Below are 16,980 nucleotides of genomic sequence, written 5' to 3' on the forward strand. Positions count from 1 at the left end.
CGTTGTCATTGGAGTCTAGTCTAGCACTTCATGCACGATCTTCGTTGTGCCTCTACCTATCATGATCACCCAAAATGATCACGCATGTTGTCGTCTGGTATGATATCCTCCCTTCGATATTGTCTCTATCTCTTGCTTGTAGTAGATGCATATGTTGTCATGGCAAATTTGTTTAGGCTTCTTTTTAGCAAGTGAGTTTGGCGAGGGCGACCAAGAAGGGGGGCGGTTAAGAGCAAGTTTACCAGTTGGGTCACTAGGTCACTGGGTCAGTTCATTGTTCACTAACACTGGACATCAGTTTCCACCCATTGTGTCTGGGTCACGAGGTCAGTTAATGTTGAATATTCAATTAATTTATTTAGTGTAAATGAGAAATATATAATGTAAATAAATAGTAGGGATAAACATTTTGGAAGATGAAAGCTATTAGGAGGAGGAACAAAATATTTTAGTGGAGTTTAAGAAAGAAATTTTTTTGGGTGTGAGAGGTAAAAAAGAGGGTAGGTACTTATAGGTAAGTTTTTTACAATTTTTTAGATTTGTTTTACCGTTTATGATTGTTTTTTCTCGTTAGAATTGTGATTAATTAATCACCGTTGGATTCAATATATAATCAAAACCAACATTATAGATTGTTTGACTGTTGGCATGCCATTCTGGAGACCCAGGTTATTAGTGAGTCAAGACCTAGGTCAGCAGCTTGACTTGGGAAGAGGCCTGGGTCATTTACTGTTGGCTTGCCCCAAGCCGTGGAAGCAAAAAAATGGAATTTTTTTTTAGAGCAACTCCAACAGCTTCCCTATAATTTTTGCATAATAGGGAAGCAAAAGTCAAAGCTTTAGCATATTTTTCTCCAACTCCAACAGATTCCCTATTTTACAGCAATCTCTAAAATCTCCATATTCTTCCTTAAATTTTTAGAGATTGCTGTAAATATAGGGAATTTGGTTTTCTCTTTCCTCACTTTCCCTAAAATAGGGATAGTTATAGGGAATCTGTTGGAGCAAAAGAGGCTTATTTTTCCCTAAACTAGAGAAAAATCAAAATATGGGGAAGCTGTTGGAGTTGCTCTTACATGGGTCAGAATATGACCTGGTGCCATGGCATAATCAAGTCCGATGGACTTGCTCTAAAGGGTGTGCTTCAATTTCGATGTGGTGGATCTCAGATGGAATGGACTAGGTTGATGGCGGTTGTCGTCCTACTTTGGGTTGTGAAGCTTTTCAATGGTTCTCGATCTGGTAGATAAGAGTGGCTTGGCTCATGAAATGATCATAGGATTTATTGTTTTGGCCTATAGCTTCCACGGATACAGTAGAGCTCAGGCTAGCTTCTTCTGATGCCTAAGGATCCGACTATGGGTTCCGGGTCTTGAATACGGACATGAGATTCGGGAATCTGGTCAATAGGTCAATTTCAAAACTGGTTCTTAGTTGAGGTTGTGATTGATGCATTGTTTGAGGACATGAATCTTGGATGATAATGGAGTTGGGACCCGGCGTTATGGTTCTTGTTCTTGAGAGTTTGTCTGCTAGTTATCAAGTTTTTGACACCCTTGGCTAGTTTCGATCTCTCGATGGAAACTTCATCATTTTCCTAGGTTTGGATGATTCTTTTAGTCATTTTTCAATTTTCGATGAGTTAGCTGACTCATATCATTGGTTACAGTTACGGTTATAAGTTTCATTCCTCCAAAGACTTATGTAGTGTATGCACTATCGATGCCTCCTGACATTTGCTCTTGTTCTGTTTAGTTTTCATTTTAGATGTGCTTGTGCATCTAGTTATCTTTTCATTGTTTACTTTCGATGTTTTTGCATCGCCCTATGTACTTCTTAGTATTATTTAATATAGATTGTTGTATTTCCTTAAAAAAAAATACTGATCAAATAATACCCTGAAAAAAAAATGTATACATTGTAAATACAAAATAAAAACATTCAGGCGGTGATTATATTGTTTTTTTTTTTTTTTTGAAAAAAAAAATACTAAATGAGAGATGCTGCGGGCATTTTGAAGCATCTAGCTTAGCCAAATTATTGCAATTTCTCCTTCATTTCTTATAGGCGAGTATGCATAGCCAATAGATCATCTTACTAGGGGTTTGAGGCATTTTTTTCTTTTTATAATTATTTAACTAGTACAAATATTTGTAGAGCTAAATACATTGCAACGAAGTAACGTCTTTAATTCCTTACCAAATCTTATTCATCATCGAGTAGCTTGAGTGTCATGGCATCGTATTTCTCTTTCCTTAGTTTAAAGAGGTTTCAAATTCATATCTTCCCTCCCTCATATACATAGGGTATGTACATAGTTCTCATTAATTGAATCATTATTCCTTCCTTTATTTTTTTTGGATGATAGAAGTACATGAATCGCAAATGACTATCTATCTTTTCATGTCCATTGAATCTACTCATCAAACTGTGTTGCACTCTTATGATTATCTGGCCTATTGATTCCTTAAGGATCTTATTACGGGCTTCATTAGCTGTTTGCTTGTGTGATTTTGTCCTTTCTGTAAATTATAATATGTAATAGCTCTCGCTTTTGTTTGCAACTAATTAAATAAAAAAATGATTTTTTTCTTTTCTCTCAAAAGAAAAAACAAATACTTTGAATTTGCGATTTAGTAAGAATCTATACTTGCTTCTTATGAATAATTATTTTTCTTATGAAATTCCCTCTAACAAGCATAAAAATTTGACTTTAGTTTAATACTTTTTTTTGGGGGGGGCTAAAATATAATTGGAGAGAGTAGAGCGTTCCTACCGGATTTATTAAAAGAGTTGGATAGTACAAAAAAAAGAAGGGAGGACAATGCCCATGCCCCTAGCCAAAAACAGAAGAACTACTGAGGTACTATTTTTATTTTATTTTATTATAAAGAGGATAAAAAGATTTCACTCTTATCCCCACGGTGACTCGAACCCAGGACTTGGATCCTATGTAGTAAGCGCTCTAACCACTAAGTTAACAACATTTCGTCAGAACTACTGAGGTACTAACCTTCAGTTTAACAAATTAAAAAAGACAAAAAAACTACAACTCAAATAAATAGAGAATTCATAAGACCAAGTGAGTCCCGTCACACTTTAGTTTGAACTTATTTTTGTTTGTTTCTTGCATAGAAAAACATCTAACTGGGATGCATCAAATCATCGCACTTTTATAAGTATTGTGAAACATATTCATGTATTTATTATGCTGTACTATCATGATTACGTTATTGATGTCAACAGTCAAGGAAAAGCTAGCCCTCATTATTATTATTTTTTTTTTTTGCGGGTAATCATTTTCAAGAATTTACTAACTTTTCTTCTTTCTATGAAAGCAAAACAGAAGGTGATCGATCTTGTCCTTCACAGTCATTTGTACCTTTCAACTTTAGGGCAGACTTAAGGACACCGACCTTTGATCCCAGGGAAGAAAAAGGAACAAAAGTTGTTACCCTTGTTTGAAATTGAGCTTTTTCTCGTTGAAAGTCGAAACACAGTCGCCTTCTCATCGCAGGCCATAACTTGATTATGCCCTTTCATTCATGACTCGAATTTGAGCATGGTCATTAACTTCACCCTTATATTTATTTGCTCAATGTAGATGAAAAACAATGGAAACTTGGAAAGAAAGAAAAAGATGGAAACTTTAATACCATGTTTGGTATAATGAATGACAGAAGGAGAAGTGGGATAGAGGGCAGGGGTTTCTTAATTCGTCTCTCATCATTTTATCTTTTTCCTTATTTTCCAACCAAGCTAGCTACTAGGAGAAAACTGTAGAATCATCCACTTGGGGGGCCGGGATCCTAAATACATGCCCGCCTTTTTCTTAGGAGTCTCATAAGACCGCCTTGGCTCATTCCTGTCTTTGGTTATCCTTTCCTTTAAATCCTATGCGTTCATTCAATATTTAAAGGTGGATTAGTGCTCCACATCATCACTTAACTATTAAAGTTTCGATTTTCAATACAATCCTCCGTTTGTTTTAATATTTCTTCCGTTATCTTCTTCGTCATCTCTTCTGCATCTTCTGCTTCACGTCGAGAGTTCTGCCAGTTTCATTATCAACAACTAGAGTAATCAAGTTGCAATCACATCAAAGTAGTTGCCACCTCTTCTCCTTGGTTTCGCTCCCTTTATATCTCGTTATTATCATCATAAGGTGGCCTATTCAAGTAACTCCAGATTTCCGTATTTGATTGCACAGCCAATGGGTGTAAAATCTATATGCAACAAAAAAAAAAAAAAAGCAATGGGTAAATCTTGATAGAAGATTCTAACCCATTTTGTTTTAGAAAAAATTGAAAACTACACGTAAAGGAAGGAGTATTCAGATGAGAGTTCGATGTTCATGTATATCAGTTCTGTCAGCAACTTAGATCTGCGAATGAGACCAAGGAGGCAGCTTCAATTCGTTTCAATGTCCTCCAAATGTTCAATCGAATTGAAAATTTTTCTTGATACCCAGCATTCATATATACCTGCAGCTATTGGATTTTTCTGACCACCAGGTTCGATTTTTCTACATTCAGTTTGGGGTTTCAAATTTCTTTACTTTATAATCTAGCTAGCATGATTAAGCTATTATTGGGTTGCTATTGGATTCTATAAAAGGGTTAGGGTAGATGGTTAGTTATGATTTCATATTTAAGTTGAATGAGACTGATCGAGTTTAAGAAATTGAAACAGAATTCGAGATTATAGTTATCAATTTTTGGTGTAAGATTAAGCTATTGGATTCTATAGAAGGTTCTACAGAAGAGGGTTAATTTGGATGTTAAGTGGTAGTTTTTGGGTGGGTGCAGTCGATTCTGTACTTCTGTTGATGAAGCCTCGTGTAGTTGATGTGAAAGATAAGAGAGAAGAAAGGTTGGGAACAATGAAGGAGAAGAGATAAACGGAGAAAATAGAGAAATAAACGTCTTTTGGTCTTGAAAAGTCAATTTTGGTCATCTTTTTAGTGTTGTACGCTCACGTGGAGCACTAATCCACCTTTAAATATTGAGCGGACGCATGGGATTTAAAGCCAAGGATAACTAAAGACAGAAAGGAGCCAATGAGAGGATCCGGATCTCTCGTAATTAATACTTTTTATAGCTTGGAATAAAGAAGAAAATATGTAACCACCACAGGTGGTCGAGTTTGTAGGAGCCTCCAGGTGTGGAACCCTCACACCTGGGTTCGAATCTCGCCGACTCTTATTAGAGTTAAATTTCAATATATTCTTGGTGACCATGGAGGAGGAAGTGTTCTGTTAAGATCTCCCGAGCACGGATTAATTTCTGGACCTAAAAAGCATTTGAGGACACCGTGTGATTGACCAATAAAAAAAAAAATTTAAAATTTGTAACAGCAAAACCGCCTGGATTGAGTCTAGCTATTATCAAACGCGCATAATGCATGCATGCTTTAAAGGAGTTTAAGCTCATTGATATTATCGAGTTAAGAATAACCTAAACTCGAGCAAGAACACTTTCAGAAAATGTAGGATGGATCGATTAATTTATCATGTATTAGCTGTGGCAGGTCATTTGTTGACAATATAGCACACAAGTATTTATGAATTGAACAACATTGAATTAATTCATTATGCTTGTTTTAAATGTTCGCCCACCATATTATATATTCAACTCAATGGCATTTGCATTCAATATATACATTTCTCATTTCAGAAAAATGAAATATCGTGGGTCACAAAATTTTCTTTTTGATTGATGTTTGTTTAAAGCACATGTCACCGATCAACTGGGGCCTAGCTACATTAATGAAAATCCTTTTCTTCTTTGATCTGCTTGCTACAGCAAATGTATTGATCATTATAGGCTAGCTTGTATAAAAGCAAGCAACAGATCTCCCGAGAAATAAATATTCCAATATATATATATATATATATATATATATATATATATAGATCATATCCAGAGCGAAGTTAGAGTTTATGGTCACTTTTCGGTCTCATATCCACATCTCAACCGTTCAGTTTTTAGGTACTAATGTATAAATCATCTCTGCAAAATTTCAGCCAAATTGATTATCTATAAGGTATCCAACCCGTTCAAACCAATAGATGAACTAAATCTGTCCAACATGGACCGTACTAGATTTAAGGCAGTTTATCAATGCCTTAACGACCATCAATTTGACTGAAATTTTACATAGATGATCTATACATTAGTACCTAAAACCTGAACGGTCGAAATGTAGATATGAAACCGAAAAGTGACCCTAAACCCTAACCTCGCTCTGATAGGATCTGTAGTGTGTGTGTGTGTATATATATCATGTACTTGAAATTTTCAATAACGTTGTTTCGCATTAATATTTACACATAATTTACAAAGTGTGCAATTTTGTTCGATCAACTTAGTAGCTTGATTTAGGTCGTACGATCCTGAAACTGCCATCGAATCTAAATGGACTATAGCGTGGGAGTTGAAAGACAGGTGCTTTGGAATAAATTTACACCATATTTTATAGTAGGAATTCATCTAATAATGAAAATTGAAAGCAATACAGCAACTTTCTTTACTCCCACGGCAAGAATCGGGTGAATGGACATCAGAAAATCCTAAAAACGAAGGCCAGAAAATAAATGCATTGCTCAAGATGAATAATAGTGCTCAAATTCAAATAGTATTGTTAAGCCTATTAACCATTTATTTGGCAAGCTATATGTAATCAAGAATAACAATACGATGGATAACATATTTTTAAACTGCATAGATATTCATACCAACCAAGTAAACATTACTAAAAATTGATCGAGGTTGTGCAAGCGGAATCGACGCTCTGAGATGCAACAATGATAGAGATGTTACAATCGGTATTACTAGTAGCCTTTTTATGAAAGATCTTCAACAAGCTCCCCTTCCCATGCACTGTGGTGTGTGAAGTAAAATTGAGTACCCCGGCACGCAAGTCTCTTAGGAAGTTTGAATCAAATAGCAGTTTGTCTGCTAATATATCCATAGAAGCCGTGATGTTAAACTTCCTGTGAGATGGGATCGTACCATCTTTCAGTGGAGTTACAGCGATAACTTTGCCACGATAACTGATAAGAGCTGTGCTATTGTCATACTTGAAGCTTCCATAGTTTCTATTTTTCACTGTGATCAAAATTCCGATTGATACATTAAACTTTATCGCCGGAAAGACCACCACTTCATAGCTTTCTAGATTAACCGGCCTCGCCACAATGTCAGGTTCTTTGATCTTCAAGACTGTAAGGAACAGAACGACTAAAACCACTAAGATGGTGATGAAGAGAATGCCGGTAACAGTAGCACAGATTTTCCAGCCCCTGTGAGAAGCCATGACAAAGGGATAAGGATTGTGTAATTTGATTTTGGGGTTATGATTGATTGAAGTTGCAAATATTTTATTTCACATTGTCGCAACATTGTTATATACAAGGTCGTTATGATGTAAACAAGAAAAGAGGCCGTATAGTTTAATTTGAGGTGCATATATTATTGACTGGAGGACAAAATATTGGATCCGAGTGTGTAACAATGAAACTTGAAATACGGTTAAATTGTTTTCAATTGTTTAGCGCGCAAGGGGTTGTTTTTGTTGTTGTTTTCTGTATTCGATTGGCCCATATATGAAAAGGGGTGACAAGTTCTGGGTCATATGAGAGAGTCCAACTCACTTTCTTTTGGGGATCTAGCACCAGATGAATAATAACCAGTCTGAGTGATTTTACCATTTTACCCCTACCTCCCAATTAAATTACACTAATTGGCCTCTAATGATTTACTCATCAGTTGACAAAGTTGGCCTCTAATGATAAATTGCAGTTCTTAAAATATTTTCGGATAATTCAGGTAATTTTTTCCATTCAAGTGGGTTAATTGATTATGATTTACTCATCAGTTGACAAAGTTGTCGTGTTGTAGTCTATGGTGCTAAAGTTTCTCTCAAATAGTTGATGTGCAAAACTGGGATGATATGTATGGGTCATGTCTGCAGGGACCATATGCATTAACTAAAAGTAAATTTCTTGCTGCCTTTGATTGTTTTTGGCAATCAACAATCTTGATATTATAACTACTGAATGCCATATATTACTCACAGACCCTCCTCTCAATCCCTCAAAGAACCGTGAAAATGTGGTCTGTTTTTGCGATATCAATAGTAGGCAGTAGCTAGCTTAGTTTGGTAAATTTATGTGTACATTCAGTACATGCAGTTGTTGGCCTCTAATGATTTTGGCTTGATTCATTGTTTTAGATCGAGACCATGTTTGAGAAATACAATTTTGTTGGTGTCTTCATTCAAAATTCAAGCTGTTTTAACGTGCGGTGGAAAGAATATCACGTCACCTCTGCCCAAGCAACTCATGAGTCCTGAGGAGTTGGAAGCTGTGGAGAAAAAGACTGTCGGAATTAAACATCCTTAATCCCACTTATATATGGTGAACAATCTCAACTGTTAATTACTTAATGCTCATAGTTTCCTTTGTTTAAGTCTTTAGACTAATGTACTTTACATCTACTGCTTTAACTTGCAAGTAGTTAATATTAGAAATATATAACAAAAAGTGAATTTTGGAACCTGTAAATTTCCCGGATGTAAGTAGTTTTCTAGGATTATATGTTTAAACAATGTGCGTGTGATTAACTGTGAGCTCTAAGTAGTTGGGAAATGGTGAGACGCAACTTTATGTAGAACAGTTTCCTGTGTGTAATTGAAAAAATTGTAAGATGCATGATACACCTTTTCAGCATTTCCTTTACCCAAGTGCTTAGTTTTCTATTGATCTGTACAGAACACAAGTAAAACCTTTATCAAATGCAATTTGATTTGATGGTTTGCACTTTTACTTCTTATATACACTATATCTGTTTTTGCATTGATGCAGTGACATGGTTATTTTTTCAGGAAAACAGGTGTTTTGAGCATGCTTTGACAGACTTTATGGAAATTAATTCTGCCTCTAATAAAGCAAACTTCATCAAGTTTTATACTTGGTTCATTGTGGTGAAAATTAGATTCATTTGTGGTCAGAGTTTCCCGCTTAGGTAATAGCTCTGTTAATATACTGTTGTAGGAGAATAGAATTGTATATTTATTATTGATAATAGGAGCCCTTATATAGGGAGTTACAAGGTATACAAAAGGTAAGAGAATCCGAATACAATTGAATACCTATAACATTTCCTATTACAATTCTAAACCCTAGTTTGTAGAGGCACACTATGTCGACATCCTTCAACACTCCCCCTTGTGCCGCTCAAACTTGGTGATGACGCTTTGATTGTTGCCTCGTTAAAAACCTTGCCAGGTAACAAAAACCCTGTGGGACAAAAATAACCCTGGTCGAAGGACAAAAAGAGCACAACACGTCCTTCACTCTTCGAGATCGAACATGTAGACATCATGCCTCACCCTGATGTCAATATCTCCCCTTGATTGCTACAATCATGGGAGTTTGGATAACTTTCTCAATCCGATGCTCTTCACATGTTTCTCGAAGGTAGATTTTGGTAACGACTTAGTAAATAAGTCCGCTACATTATCCTCTGATCAGATTTGGTTCACTTCAATATTTAGAAATGCTTGTTGTCATTTTGATGGAGGGGAGGAGGAGCACAGAAGGTGGCATTTTGCCTTGTGGGGTCCTATCCCACACTTCCGTCATCTCTTTTCTCTGTAGGGATAGAACAAGCCCATATCAATCGTACCTCTCAAATATCGAAAGATTGTCTTTATACCAATCTAATGGAGTTGCGTTGGCGCGGGGCTATTTCTAGCCAACAAGTTCATAATAATTGAGGTGTCCGGTCTTGTATTGTGCTAAGTACAATAATGCGCCTATTGTACATAAGTAAGCACTTCTGCTATTAACACTTCTTCGTCATCATCCCTGGGACTAAACAGATCCCTTTTAGGGCTAGGACTACGGACAACCATGGTGCATCTTTGACTTTATCAAAAATGTCTATTGACACGGTATACAAGTTCTGAATCTAGACAAAACCATGTTCTCCCAAGGTCCTTCCTCTCAAACTCGGATTTCAGGTGTTCAGCGGTTTCCCTTAACTCTCAAGGGTTCCAATTATGTTTATCAATATAAACCGAGACAATTGCAAATCCGGAACTTGTCATGGAAACGCGTGGACATAGTTCATCATATCCCTTCCCAATCAAGTAGTCATTTTAGTGAGCATTTCAACCTCGTTGCAAATGCGCTCCGTAGTCTAGAGCCACTTGACTTGGGTAAATAAAGTCCATAAGAACCTTCATTATATTCCGTATCTAGATCCCCATAAAGATACGTAGTGACCACATTCGTAAGCTGCATGTTCAGTTATTTGGAAACTACCAAACTGACAATATAGTGGAGTGCAATGACATCCATTACGAGAGAATATGTCTTCCCGTAGTCGATTCCAGGGCGTTGTGAGAAACCTTGCGCCATAAGGTGAGATTGCCATCTCTTTTTCTCATCACACTATCTAACGAAGACCTATTAATGTCAATAGGTTTTATGTTAGGAGGTGTTGGCATCTCAAGCCCGAAATCATTCCTCTTCGTTAGTGAATCCAATTCAACCTGGATCGCATCTTTCCATTTAGGCCAATTTTCTCTACGTTGGCATTCTTCAACGGAGTAAGGTTCGATGTCATTGGTCTCAATAATTCCACGTCCTCATGTACACTAGTGTAGTTCGTAGAGATCTCTATATTCTCAGGAATTGGTTCTAACATTGAGGCGTCCCCCAACGATGTCTCTTAGACATAACCACAATCCAAATATTCTCATGAGATGGATTTTGAGTATCAATGATCAATGGATCAAGTTGTGCCAAACTCGCTCTCTTCTTAGGGCGAGAATCCATCGAACCTATGGGTCTCCTACTCTCTCTAGCGGAACCCATGGCCTATGACGCCATTATGCCACCTTTGTGGCGTCACCATACTACCATCCATGGTAGTGGTGCAGTACCCATCTTCTCTGGGTGGCACCGTGTCCTCTTGTGGGGACATCAATCCTTGCAGGCATGTTTGCAGCAGTTATATGTGATCTCGTCACTTTTAGGGGATCAACATGAGACATAGTGGGGACAGACCACGACAATTCCTGTCGTTCCTGTTGAACATTGACATTCTAATCTCCCCCTAACGACGGGAAGACTGTCTCATCAAAGTGACAATTCGCAAATCCAGCGAAATAGAGATCGCCTGTCAAGGGTTCTACATAGCGGACTTATAGTTGGAGACTCATGTCCAACAAATATATATATATGCATTCGTTGCAATGACTCATGTTGATGCTCTGTGGCGACGCAATTGGCACATGAACCGCACACTCAAATATGCATAAATACGAGATATTAAACTCGAACCCAGTCACTAGCTGTAACGCAAATAAAAGTTGAGTGGCTGCTATGAGTCGTAGACGAATTAGCATAGCTGCATGTGATATTGCATAACCCAAGCGGAAATATTGGTGCGCATTACCAATGTCCGGGCTACCATCGTAGTCATTTAATGGTGGCTTTTCCGCGAGACCAATTGGGTGTGTACATGGGAATATGATACTTGATATCAATACCCAATGATATGCAATAGTCATCGAAAATTTTCGATGTAAACTTTCTAGCATTATCAAGGCAAATTGACTGAATGGGATGATCTGGGTAGTGAGCCCGTAGCCATATGTTATGTACTAGGAGTGTAGTATAAGCAGCATTACGAGTGGATAATGGTACAACACGTGACCAGCGTGTTTGCGTATCAACCAACACCATAAAACATCTATACGGTCCGCAAGTTGGTTGATCAAATCCATAGAATTCCCTTGGATTCTTTGTAAGAATGAAATTATTTCCTCAATCTCCTTTGCATAGGATGGTCTCAATCCTAAATAACAGGCTTTACAGAACAAAACATGGGCTTTATAATCAACCAATGAAGGTTTTGGTTAAGCCATAATGTCACAATAGACTTGAGAAGTAGAGAGAGGAGTTTATGGCGTCAATGCCATGTATTTGCCGCAGGGGGTAGGCGGCGCTGGCCATGTATGGCCTGTCTTTGCACAATCATGGCGCCATGAGGCGCATGTGCAGCTCCTCGAACCAATTCTTGGTTCTTACTTTTCTTCGTTCTGAAAATGGATGTCCGTGTAAAGTCTTTAATACACGGATCATCATGTCAAAGCCTATATGTGCCAAAATCCCATAAGTCGTCTCTCATGACATAGTTGGATTCAATAACTCAAATAGTGGTTGCATACAACCCACTAGAGCGACACATAAGTTTCTCTAATACTCGTTTATGTCCGTAGTCATTAGAGGTGATGCAAAGGAACTCTGTCCATTCTCATAATGTGTTTCCACATGAAAACCATTGGCTCTTATATAATAAAGTTCGAATTAAGGTATGTCCAAGACATTAAGTAAAAGAATTGACACTTTATTAATAGCCAATGATTACATCAAAGTTTCCAAAATCTAATCCAAAATAAAAGCAAAGTAAGACACATTGTAATCACTCTATCCGTTTGGTAACTCCAATCAAATATGACCAGGAAAGTAGATAGAGATGTTGGTGGAGTAAGGCTCTCTTAAGTACCAATAATCTCAATGACTTTCCTAGACATCACATTTTATTGGGTCCGCCACATAAGAAAGAGTTAATACAATTGTCATTTATTGACTAAGGCAAATTGCCATTACAAAAGTTCTTGGAAAAATAAAAGGACTAATCTAATCAAAGTCTGCTGCATCCTTGTGCACTTCATCTTCAGCTTTGAAGTCCTCTATGGTGAGATTGACATCTCCACCATCTTCTTCTTCTTCTGCAAGGTACACTTCTTGCTCTCTCAGGTCCCTATATGCCCTGTATCTTTCAGCTAGTTCCTCGCTTGCCTTGCATTGCTTGAACCAATGCTCAATTGATCCACATCGATGACACTCATCATTGTGGTTGCCTCTCTTTAATTGAGGTGCACGTTGTGCACGTTGCGGGCGTTCCCTAGGAGGGTTGGTGCCACCACCACGACCCATTGAGCCACCATTACGGCTAGGGATACCACGACCTCCTCTCCCACGTGTGGCATTACCACCACGTGTATCCGCACCAAACTTGCGGTTTCCTTCCTGGTTAGGGCGGTTATATGGGACCATACGTCCCTCATGTCCCCCATTCTTAGGGTACCGCTCCTTGCGCCCTCCTTTGGGTGCATTATAATTCGCCTCATGAACGCTCTTAGTTCCAATGGGCCTTGAATTATAATTCCTCACGAGAATGTTATCATGTTTCTCAGCTACAGATATAACATTGATAAGCTGATGAAACCTCGTGATCCGTCCAGCATTGACTTCAGTACGGTATTGCTTTGATACCACAATGGCTGAAACGGGGAAGGTGGAGAGAGTTTTCTCAATTAGCTCTTGCTCTGTGACAGGTTGTCCACAAAACCTCAACATGGACTGTAAGCGAAGAGCTTATGAATTATATTCAGCAACAAACTTGAAATCAGCAAAGCGCAGGTTGTTCCATTGAACCTTCAAGTCAGGGAGGAGGGAATCTTGGACATTGCCAAAGCGCTCTTCTAGCGCTACCCATAGCTCTCTTGCATTCTTGATCGACATATACTCCAATCTGAGTGCCTTATCCATATGGCGTCGCATCAAGATAACTGCTTGAGCATGCTTTGTAGGTGTTTACACGAATACAAGATCCAGGTTAGGTGCCTGGATTATGGGTAATATTCCCTTTGAAGTGAGATGGTTCTCAACATCGGTTACCCAACTGTGGTAATCCGAGCTTGTTGAGTCAAGCATGGGAAAGTCGAGTCTAGGTTCATTCGACATCATGAAAATAAGAAGAGAAGATATATTAGTTTCGGAGTTAAACTTCCACGAAAACTAAAACAATAAGATTTCCGAGCTATGCTACCAAGAAATCAATTTCCAAGAATCTCTTTTGGATTAGACCAAACAATGATTTTTTAATATGGTCACAATTTGATGCTTACGGACGCTTTTAGTCCAAGCATTGTGAACGCTCTTAGTTCACACGAACACTCTTAGTTCGTTTAATTATGAACTTAGTTCATACGAACACTATTAGTTCGTTAAGCGTGAATCCCCACAATTCTTCTTTGTAAATATCAAAATTATTTGGCAACATATATTCCAATATTTGCATAAAATAAAAGGAATTTAAATACAATAAAGCAGGAACTTTAATCGTAAAAACTTACTTGATAATTTAAAGCTTTGCTTCACGATTCTTTATACACGCGCGTGTTGATGCAGACGTGTAGCTAAAATAGGATTGCTGGAATGTGGTCGGAAATTGGCAGTTAGTGGGCTGCCCTTCTCCCTTCCCTTTTTTTCTTCCTCCTTTTTTTTTTTTTTTTTTTTTTTCTGGCCCAGCCCTTCTCCTTTTTTTTTTTTTTTCCTTCTTCCTCCTTTTTTTTTTTTATTTTTATTTTTATTTTTTTTTCGGGCCCAACCGGGGTCCCCTTTTCTTTTCTTCCTTTTTTTTCTTTCTTTTTTCTTCCTTTTCCTTCGGTCTTCTTCTTCTTCTCTCTGTTTTCTGAGTTTTTTTTCTTTCGCTGCGGGGGGCTGCTGGGCTATGCGGAGGACTGCTGCAGGGTGGAGGGCTGCTGGGCTATGCGGAGGAGGGCTGCTGCAGTGAGCTTGCGATGCAGGGATGGATGCAGGCAGGCGTGCAGGGGCTGGAGGCTGCGGCTAGGCTGCTGGGGTGAGGCTGGTGTGCGGAGCTGCAGGGTGAGTAGCACGGGGCTGTGCAGGGAGGTCGGAACGTGTTGCGGGGCAGCAGTGGTGCGCGGCGTCTAGGCGAGGGGGCGCTGGGGAGGAGACCGACCGGGCTGGGTTGCTGGGTTTGCAGGTACTGCTGGAGAGGTTCGGCCGGTGAGGTGAGTCTGAGGCTGGAGAGATTTTTTTTTTGTTTTGTTTTGGGTTGGCGGCAGAGAAGAAAAAGGTTTTTTTTTTTCTTCTAGGGTTTTTTTCTTTTTTTGAAGCTAGGGTTAGAACTCGTGCTGATAACGTGTTGTAGGAGAATAGAATTGTATATTTATTATTGATAATAGGAGACCTTATATAGGGAGTTACAAGGTATACAAAAGGTAAGAGAATCCGAATACAATTGAATACCTATAACACTTTCCTATTACAATTCTAAACCCTAGTTTGTAGAGGCACACTATGTCGACATCCTTCAACATATACTTCATTTTGCGTCTGATTGTTAATGATGGTGCACCAGATTTGATAAAAATATGTTGTAGTCTCCCGAAGTTTTCAGCTTATTGGCTGCCATATAATTTGTGAAATTTCACTTTTCATTTATATTCAATTCGTTTTTCTTCTGAGAGAAAGTAGAAGAAAGTAGCTAAGATATTTGATTACCATTTTTTTCGATTTCCATCGTGTAATTTTTTTCCATTTTTTTGAGCTGCTTATTTGTGCCATCAGCACCTTTCAACTACCTTCTTTTTTCATTTGTTCCTTACATAATATTCCCAATTTAACATTCCTTATTGTCATCTGATTTTAAACAAGTATGTATTCACATTCCTATCATCCTATATATCTCAATGCTAAATCAGGACAAATTGGTCTTTTGCAGAGCTACATTGACCAGGTTCGTCTATGAAGATGGTTGGTATTATGCAGTATGCCCCACATGCTTCAAGCAAATGAGGCTATCATGCCTCATGCCCCTCATACTCAAGCAAATGAGGAGAAAGCCACAAAGTGAGCTGCTGACATGCCCAGAACATAATTGTTTCATTACACAAAGCAAAAATTCAAAATTCCTAACTTATATTTTCAGACATTACATAGAACTGCGCATAATTGTTTCATTACTTTGCTTCTGTTACTAGATTGCAACTTTGTTTCTCATCTAAAATGAATTTTATTATGCCATTCACTTTAGAGGTTCTTAAAAATGGTATTTAAATTAGTGAATGTAAAGATCAATATGTGTCTATTATCCATGATATTTGTTATCTTCTTTATCATTCCTGCTTGGATCCGAACAAAGAAATATCTTATCACATATATATGTTAGTTCGAGGTACTGCCTCATACTATAGTTCGTAATATCTTCACCAATACTATATTTCATAGGCAAGGTTCTAAAAAACGCTAGGCGCTAGTCGGGCGGTGACCCAGGGACTAGCGCCTAGGGGCCTAGGCGGGGACTAGGCGGTTTTTTTTTTTTAATTTTAAATTATTTTAATGACATATAATAATATAAATGACAATATTTAAAGTCTAAAAATTAATTATAAATATAAAAATAGTCAAAATATATGATAAATTAGGGTTTATGACCGCCTAGTCCCCGCCTAGCACCACCGCCTAGCCCGCCTAGTAGCCCAGCGCCTAAGGGAAACGCCTAGGCCAAAATCAGAGCGGTTTCTTGCCGCCTAGCGCCTAGGCGCCGCCTAGGCCGTTTTTTAGAACATTGTTCATAGGTTGCTGTTTTCTGCATTTTATTCTTTCATCATATTCAAGATGAAGTACCATCTGCAGCTTCATTCATTTTAGTTACTTTTGCTATCCAATATTGCAGTGGCAGTCCATGGCAGCCCATCTCATCCAAAAACAAATGAACTGCTCATCAACACAGGAGAGGCATCAACAGCAAATGAACCAAATGACACATCTGAAGAAGCGAGGTAGAGTAATTGGTGCGAAGTATAAGTATAGGATATTTTGGTGATAACTAACGACTTTTGTAATTTATACATAAAGAAAAGCTTTGGTTAGATTATGCTTTTTTTTTAAAAAAATGTAAATACAACAGCTTCGTTAAATCCCAACTTACATTTTAGAAATATGTCAATATGCATGTCCTGTTAAAACACCGGCTTTTATAATATGCATACATTTAAGTTAAAAAAAATGGAAACCTGCGGCATCACGCGGGCAAGTTACCTAGTCTTAACACAACTCTCCATCATTCCTCATCACTACTTACTCATTTAC

The 16,980-nt window shown here is 38.0% G+C and overlaps 2 protein-coding genes across 2 annotated transcripts; one reads left to right on the top strand and one right to left on the bottom strand.

Moving 5' to 3' along the window:
• Nucleotides 1–6,752: 6,752 nt before the first annotated feature.
• LOC112201874 (late embryogenesis abundant protein At1g64065) lies at nucleotides 6,753–7,316 on the bottom strand. Its single transcript, XM_024342798.1, has one exon. It carries the CDS (start codon nucleotides 7,314–7,316, stop codon nucleotides 6,753–6,755), a length of 564 nt encoding a protein of 187 aa, XP_024198566.1.
• Nucleotides 7,317–8,009: 693 nt separating this feature from the next.
• LOC112201621 lies at nucleotides 8,010–15,869 on the top strand. The gene is made up of 3 exons (XM_040519493.1): nucleotides 8,010–8,382; nucleotides 8,886–9,025; nucleotides 15,611–15,869. The coding sequence occupies exons 1-3, from the start codon at nucleotides 8,188–8,190 to the stop codon at nucleotides 15,867–15,869; spliced, it is 594 nt and encodes a 197-aa protein (XP_040375427.1). The 5' UTR covers nucleotides 8,010–8,187.
• Nucleotides 15,870–16,980: the final 1,111 nt, after the last annotated feature.

This window comes from Rosa chinensis, chromosome 5 (assembly GCF_002994745.2).
Source record: "Rosa chinensis cultivar Old Blush chromosome 5, RchiOBHm-V2, whole genome shotgun sequence".
Lineage (NCBI taxonomy): Eukaryota > Viridiplantae > Streptophyta > Magnoliopsida > Rosales > Rosaceae > Rosa > Rosa chinensis.